Source organism: Nematolebias whitei, chromosome 12 (assembly GCF_014905685.2).
Source record: "Nematolebias whitei isolate Nwh7 chromosome 12, NemWhi1, whole genome shotgun sequence".
Lineage (NCBI taxonomy): Eukaryota > Metazoa > Chordata > Actinopteri > Cyprinodontiformes > Rivulidae > Nematolebias > Nematolebias whitei.
Genome location: NC_056509.1, coordinates 31,815,777 through 31,824,024, shown reverse-complemented (window position 1 = coordinate 31,824,024; position 8,248 = coordinate 31,815,777). Strand labels below are relative to the sequence as shown.

Sequence of the window (8,248 nt, the reverse complement as noted above, 5' to 3'; positions counted from 1 at the left end):
ACAGGAAAAAACTGAAAGTAAAATTTACTGTTATCGTCTTTCATTGGGGTTACTAACCCTTTGTGAAAAGTGTGAAAAGGCAATGGTGAACAATTATGTTCTTGCTTGTGTACGTGTGTGTGTGTGTTTGTTAGCAAAATATTTCATAAACCACTGTATGAATTTGAATTAAAATTCACATCTACAACTGAATAACAGTTAGAGTTCAATATGGCCGCCAGAGCTTAAAGCCAATACAAAAATGGCTTCAACTCAGTCATTTTTACAGATCTGGAGCAACAATCTGATGTAGTAGTAGCTGAGAGTCATTCAGGGAATATAACCTGAGTATGACGGCTCACTTTATTGCATACCGTTACACAAAGTCTATCATTTCTCTACATAAGGTTATTTTAGTTTAACTCTGTGACATGAAAGGTTCAAGGTTCTTTATTGTCATTTGCATCACATGTGGTACATGAGGTGGAACGAAATTGTGTACTCAAGGTCCCAGTTCCACACAAAGCAAAAATATAAAGTATTAAAGAAAAAGAAACATTATACAAGGATCTAAGATATAGGCTAAACAATAATAATTGTAATGTAATACGATGTATTAAACAGCAGATATGTAATCCTTCAAGAAATGCAAGGCCTTTAATAGTTTTTATTTATTTATTCATTTTTTTGGAAACTATCATTTTGCTATTCGACACAACCTAGATATAATTTCATGTGGCAATATGTTTAAACTGCTAATAGAATTTATATAATTTGTTGAATCATTTGTTTAAAATGGCCAACCACTTTATAACAAAAGATTTTAATATAATTTTAGCGTGTACAAAAAACGAGTTTATGTGCGGGTGTAACATTTGCAAACAGAATTCTGTTTGTAAAATAAAAAGCAACTCCTAAGATTCATATTTCACATACATTTTGTATTTTGTGTGACGCTTTTGAGCTCATGACCTTTAGTGTTTCTGTGATCTTTCTTTATGTCTCCTATGTGTTGGTACATTCCTCACCTTCTTGTGCCGTGTATTCAGATTCGATGATCCTGGCCAGGCCGAAGTCTGCTATCTTGCAGTGCAGCGTCTCGTTGACGAGTATGTTGGCTGCACGCAGGTCACGGTGGATGTAGTTCTTCTTTTCGATGTACGCCATGCCCTCAGCTATCTGTCACAAACAGAGGGCGTGTCACTGTGACCATCAACTCGGATGCAAATTGAATTTGTTAATGTACAATATAACACTTTATCTTTACAGCACAACAATCTGTGCTCTGTTCATGTCTGTTTGCGCTGGTCAAAGTGTAATAACTGGAGCAGAACCGCTGCCAACAGATGAGGTACTGGCAACAAGGGGGTTGAACAGGATATGCCAGTTATCAGGAAGTTGACTGCTTTTTGCGAGGGGGGAGGAGGGCTCAGTGTGGATGGAAAAATAGCTTGACTTCCTGTCCGGATGTTAATAATTGACGTAGCATGAGGCTTTCAAGCCAGATGAGCAAAAGCCCCGCCGCAGAAACCGCACAGCTACTGATGACAGTTTCCATGTGTGTTCACAGCATGACGGGTGTCAACGAGTCAACTACTGTACGAGGCACATTTAAAGTGTCACTGTAGCGTGGCAACGTGTAGGAACCGGCTGCGAGATCTGGGTTAAGGGCCGATGTTTTTATTTAAGACAAATGCTGTGAAATTTGGTGAGCTAAATAATGTTGTGCCGTTAAAGACAAAACCAGCAGCGGTGGGAGAAATATAATAAGCACATTGAAAAGCTGAAATAGCGCTTTTATTAGTAGAGGTTATCATCATGATGCAAATGTCACATACAAGATTCACAACTGAGACTGTGTTGTTAAAAAGTTTCCCACCTGTGCTGACATGTCGATCAGCTTATTCATCTTGAGCATTTTCCCTTCTTGTGTTTTTAGAAAGTCTAGAAGGCATCCTGGAAAAAAAAATCAAGAGAAAAAGACACGATTCAGTCAGAAAAAACTGGCCTTTAAAAGTCAAACCGTCAGCGTTGGCACTTTGATTTGTGAATTTGGTGTTTTATTCTTTCATAAGCTCCATGTGCTTTGTTCACTGTTTGTAAATGAAACATTAAGTTATAAATGTTTGGATTTAACAACACTGGTTTTAGGAATGCCATTCCATAAATTTGTTCATTACAATAAAACTACTTCTGATGAGCCAACAATGTTCAGTCAGGTCATCTGTTGTTGGATTTATACCTGGATTAATGAGCACGAACTTTGGTGTTCTGAACCACTTTGGCATGCTCTGCCTTGGGGGAGTTGACTGGGCATAGGGCGGGCCCCAGAGGCCATCTTATCTCCAGCAAACTGGTTTTTCCCACTCTGTGAGTGAGCTGTTTGTGGGATTCAGACTGCAGGTTTACTTGTGATTCCTAGAGTTTCCAAAAGCAGAATGGGAGGAAGATCAGGCTCCTCTCTTGTGGACCCAACTTCCAGTTTCTGTCTGTAAGACTAACACATTTTCTACTTTTAAGACTAAGTTTAAGTCTTTCCTTTTTGATAAACCCTATAGTTGACTTGGGTTTCCTGAGCTATCCCTTAGTGATTCTGCTATAGGCTTAGACTGCTCACTCTGCTGCTGTCTTTGCTTGCTCTATACCTGTTTATATTTGTAATTATTTCTATCTTAACATGTTTCTTTTTATTTCCTCCTATAGAAACTACACCCGGACCTGCCACTCTGTGTTTGTCTGTTCCTCCTTCCTGTCCTCTCAAACCTCAGCCGGTTGAAGCAGATGTCCACTCGTCTTGAGCCTGGTTCTGCTGGAGATTTCTTCCTGTTAAAATTGTGTTTTTCCTTCCCACTGTTGCCTTTGTGCTTGCTCAGGACAGGAGACTGTGACAAAGTGAAGATGGAGCACAATCTGCTGGCTTCCATGGATGGAGAACTTTTACTAATTGTCTTTTTTGTGAATGTTTCTGTTCAGTGCCCTGAGATGACTTCTGTTGTGATTTGTCACTATATAAATAAACTGAATTGAATTGAATAGTTACATTTTAATCACGTTTATGTTTTAGACTTTTAATAAACCAGACAAAACCCTTAATATGCGTATATAAAGTATATCATATTAGACGTTCAAGAAATGCTAAAGAACATTTCTCATTTATTTCTGTTCATTTTTAGATTTAAGAAATGAAAGATGAATCAAGAAGCTTTAACCAGAACAAGTTGTGATTAATATAACCAGTATGCGGAAATTATGTATGACAATTTTATATGAAATAAATTACTGTTTTAATTTCAAATTCATTATAAAAAAATCATTCCTATAAATCAGAGTTTTACAGGAAATTAAAACTGCCAGTATTTTACTGTAAATTTCACTTTTTTTTTTTATTAATTTTTAAAGTGTACCAGTGCTAACACTGCTTACAAAACCTGAATATAGTCTGTTTAATGGGAAGGTTTTTTTATATATATATAACTTATTTTGCTATTTTGTGTTTTCTTAGTATATATAAATGCATATTTCACTCATTTCTGAGCAACACCGCCTACACAGAAGCAGATTTAAATGTTACACCATCTGCAGTAGACTGGCCCGTCCTGATTATCTCCTTATTCAAATAAACCCTCTAAATCAAACAGGAGAATAAGGGACAATCTGTAAACATTTGAAGATTCGCCTTTGTATTTTGAACATTTTTTTTATGCTTTCCTTTTTATTTGTTGCTGCTTATCGTTCTTTTTACTGCTTCACCTCAGCTGTTCAAACTGACATACGTTTCTTTAAGCATTGCATGTGCACGATGCCTGTGATCAGCTGATCAAAACAAGAAATGTTGAAAAAAATCATTTTGTAGTGAGAACCCAAATTAAGAACATTTATCATAAGTTTAATCACTTTTTAACAGGACAACTGCTTGAAAGAACAAAAGGTTGACAGCGCTCTTTTCTTTTAGCAGTGACATTTGTTATTTGATCGTTCTTTAGTCAAACAGAGAAGAGGTGGTCCAATGGGCCATTGATTTTCAGGTCTCTCTTGTAAATGAGTCCCCGAGGATCAATGGGACTAACCTGTATAAATAAAGGTTGAATGAATGATAATCTTAAAGATGACTCAGCAAAACCTAAAGCCACAACAGAATATCAGAAGTTTTTTGTTCTGTTTTCATATCCAGCCTATGGGAGGATTGCCTTCTGATGCAGGTCTGCTTCAGTTTCTTATTTTGCAGACGATGCTAATTTAATAACAACACAATCACAATGAAGCGTGTCCTCTCTCTTTCATTCAAATATATAAATGTATATTATGTGCATAAGACAGTCTGACCAGGGACGGCATGTAAAGAGCAAAAGGAACTTTATGAGTGTCCTTTGCCCCCCGGCCCCACCTGGTGGCACCCCTGTAGTCAAACGCCATCTTGGTATTACTCACCGTTGACCATGAACTCAGTCACAATAAGAATGGGCTCCTTCGTGACCACAGCGTGCAGTCGTACGAGTCGTTCGTGCTGCAGCTGCTTCATGAGGTTGGCCTCCTGCAGAAAGGCCTCAGGCTCCATCGTTCCCTCCTTCAAGGTCTTTATAGCAACTTTCTGGGTGTTCTTATAAAAGCCTGTTGTAGAGATTTAACAAATAATCTCAATTCCTCACAGTGTCTTGATTTTTAAGACGTCTCCAGTCACCAGATAGAGGTTTCTCTTACCCATCCAAACTTCTCCAAACTGCCCAGCCCCCAGTTTCTTCATCATCTTCAGCGTCTCTCTGGGAATCTCCCATTCATCCTGTGCCCACGGCTGCTGAAGGGCCTTTGGCTTACAAGGAGCGTACAGCCGCAGACACAACCCATCTGCTGTGCCTGCACGCCGGAGTGATACACTTCAATTTAGCAAACTTTTTTTTTCTATCACTGACGTTAAAATTAATATACTAAGAAGACTATTTCTTTAATTATTATACTGAAAGTATGTGTGCAGGAAAGCTTTTTTTTAATCAACAGTTGGCAGTCAGCTACTACATTTGGCTGTTTTATCTTGTGGTTTTGTCACAGGAGAGGAAAGACTTTCAATACATTCACGCAGGAAATGCAGAAACGCATCATGGCATTTTGAGCTTTAGCTTTGAATTCAAACTCAGAAGAGACGACTTGAGAGTCACAGCAGTGAATCAGAGTCCAAATCAACTGATTATGGTGTATAATTAATGCACATCTCTTAATTCAAAATCTATAAATGGATAAAAAGTCAGAAATAAATATATGTATTTATGGTTCACACTCACGACTGTAGTATTTGACCAGCTCCTGTAGGGACGGGAAGGAGTTGGAAGGGGAGATGTAGTAACCACCTTTGTCCAAACAGCGTATTTTGTAGTGTTTTACCACATCTCCTTGCTCTCGATCGCAGTCTCTGATTGACAGTGAGTACGACCCTACGGAGCGATGAACACGATAGTTCATATGGCTGAAGCGTCACTTGCTTAAAAACCAGATGCATTTGTGTGTTTTTGTCTGGGCTCACCTTTGCAGGTCTCACTCTCTCGAACAAGAAAGGCACCTGGTTTATTCCCAGGGGCTAAAAGCAGTCGTTCAGTCTCCCTCCTACTCAAATCCTTAAAAAACCACCTGCGTGAAAATAAAAAAACGTACACAACACAGCCTGTAAGTATGTTCAACGGCAGTACTACAACAGTGCTGATTGTGCGCTGCTTTTGAAGTTGTTGCATACTTCTCCTCCTCCAGCGTATCTGCTCTGACTACATAGTTAGATGGGATTAAACCTTCTTGTCCAGTGATCAAAGACTTAGCGAGCCACCATTCTCCACTTCTACAGAACAGACAAAAACAAAAATGTTGTTGCTTCTGCAGCGTAAATGCTCTGGTTCCCAACCATGGTCCTTGAGGAACGCCATCCTGCATGCTTTTATTGTTTCCCTGATCCAGCACACTTGATTCAGTGATTTTATTCGTGAAGTTCTGGAGAAGTCTATTAATCACCCATTCATTCAAATTGTGTGTGTCAAAGCAGGGAAACAACTAAAACATGCAGGATGGTGTTCCTCAAAGACCAGTGCTGGGAACCCCTAAGAGGTCGACACTTACTCTTTTAAAACTTTGAGATTTTCTCCCTTTTTGAAAGACAGATCCGTCTCGTTGGTCGCTTTAAAGTTGTGCTGTGCCACAAACACATTTTCATCTGAAGAAACAAAGTTTATATAGACTGTCATCACCGCTCCTTTTATTTTCTATCGTTTATTTTTTACCTTGACCCTGCATTTATTGCTTATTTTGAATTTCTAACATTTATTGAGCTTTTTTTTTGTTTACTACATTGCATTAGTAGTCTAAGTAAAGATTGTTCTGTTTTAATACTCGTGTGACTTAAAAATAACTTTCCTGTGTGAAGAATCTTGTTTATCATATCCCCCAGAAAAGAAAAGAGGAAATTCAGCTGCGATTTCGATCGCTAAGTGCGGACTTGCGTTGCTGCTATTAACATTTTCTGGATCTGATAAATGAAGGCATATTACTCTAAAAATAAAACTCAGTTTAATAAAAAGGAAGCAAAAAAGTAGGAGTGGTGCAGTGTCTAATAAATACCGTTAACTGAGTAGGAGTTTGCTTTTTGTTCCTGAAAACAGAAAATATATATATATATATTACTCGGAAGAAGACACATTAGATCACTTAAATGATAAAATAGCTGTTTTGGGTGCTTGAAGGAACGACGTTTGTTCTTTTTTTAATACTTACAGTATGATTTGAGGAGTTGAAACCATGAGAGTTGGGTTTTTTTTTGTAGAATCCTTCCTCTTTTGGTTTCTGGCCACTGCAAGTGCAGCCCATCCTGTGTGTTACAGTGAAAGCCAGTGAACTTGTGGGTTTTTGACACAGACTAAATCAACTGTAGTATTATATTTAATGTAATTTTACATATAAAAGCCTATGTAGTACAACCAATCACATTAAAAGGAATAAACATGCTCATCGTGTTCTTTTTACCTGACTGAGCCGATGAGCTTCACCGTTTTCAGGTCACTGTCTTTGACTTCATACCCGATCTGAAAAATGGACCCAAATCAATAAACAATAAAATTCTTCTTGGGTTGTTTATTTATTATTTTTATATAGTCTCTTCAGTTGTGTTTGTTGGTCACAAATCAACCTCCCACCCCCCAAAAAGAAATAAAATGTTTATCAAAACAGGAAGTGGACAATATATTAGCATTTTTTATGATAGCAGTTTATCTGCATGTGTTCAGCAGAACCAGAGAAGGAGGAAGATAAAATATGAGTTTTCTGCATGAATTGAAGTTTGTTTCTCCGTATTTGCAGTTTTGTTGACCTGCTGGTTTTAATCCAATTGAAAACGGTTTAATAGAAAATTTTGACTGGTGAGTAAAGCCTCATCTATCGGTAATCAAATCCAAATTTGCTCCAAGTGTTTTGGTTTTTCTCATTACTGGACTTGGAAAACGTTCTGATTTGTCTGGTGAAAGGGTCGGCTGTTTGTTACAGGAAGTAAAGTTTATGATTTTACATGTAAATAACTATAAATGGGAACATTGCGTCTAACGGAGCCGGACCTCGAGAGACGACCGACATCAATGAAACCATAAACGTTGCTTTAAAACACTGAGCAGCAATAAAATTACAAATTATAAATCACCAGCAGTGAAGTGGTTTTAACTATTTAAAAGTCTTTTTATGTGAAGAAAAAAATTGTTCATAATAAAATATTTGGAAGAATGCTCAACATTTTCCTTCACCTTGGTGCTCTTTTTTTTTTCCTTATATGAACAAATATCAATTCCTTTTTCCTACAACAGATTATTTTTATATTAAACTGTTCATTTATTTTTCCACTTCGTGAGTTATTAAAATTACAAAAATATATTTGTCTACTCTACATAAACATTTATTACCATATAATCTCTTTTTACGAACATAAAGTCAGTACAAGTGTTCTATATTTGTATTAAAACAGCTGTTTGCTTTTGATTCTTGAGGTTGATTATATTCTAACATTTGTCACATTATGAGAAGATAAAAACATAAATCTATAATAATGCAGAAAGTAAATACCTTGAGTTCTGGCCCTTGTTTGTGTCTTCAGAAGTAACAAAGATACAGAATGACGAGTTTCCTCGGTGAACGCAGACCTCTTGTCAGCGTGCTACTCTCACTCAGTCTGGTTTGGAAAGTTTCTCTCTCTCACTCACACACACACCCACACACACACACACACACACACACACACACACACACACACACACAC

The 8,248-nt window shown here is 37.5% G+C and overlaps 1 protein-coding gene across 1 annotated transcript; it reads right to left on the bottom strand.

Moving 5' to 3' along the window:
* Positions 1–984: 984 nt before the first annotated feature.
* On the bottom strand, positions 985–6,816 carry blk (BLK proto-oncogene, Src family tyrosine kinase). Its single transcript, XM_037685140.1, has 10 exons — positions 6,724–6,816; positions 6,571–6,601; positions 6,073–6,166; positions 5,699–5,797; positions 5,492–5,595; positions 5,253–5,402; positions 4,678–4,830; positions 4,408–4,587; positions 1,859–1,935; positions 985–1,158 (listed from the first exon to the last, which is right to left on the bottom strand). Exons 1-10 carry the CDS (start codon positions 6,814–6,816, stop codon positions 985–987), a joined length of 1,155 nt encoding a protein of 384 aa, XP_037541068.1.
* Positions 6,817–8,248: the final 1,432 nt, after the last annotated feature.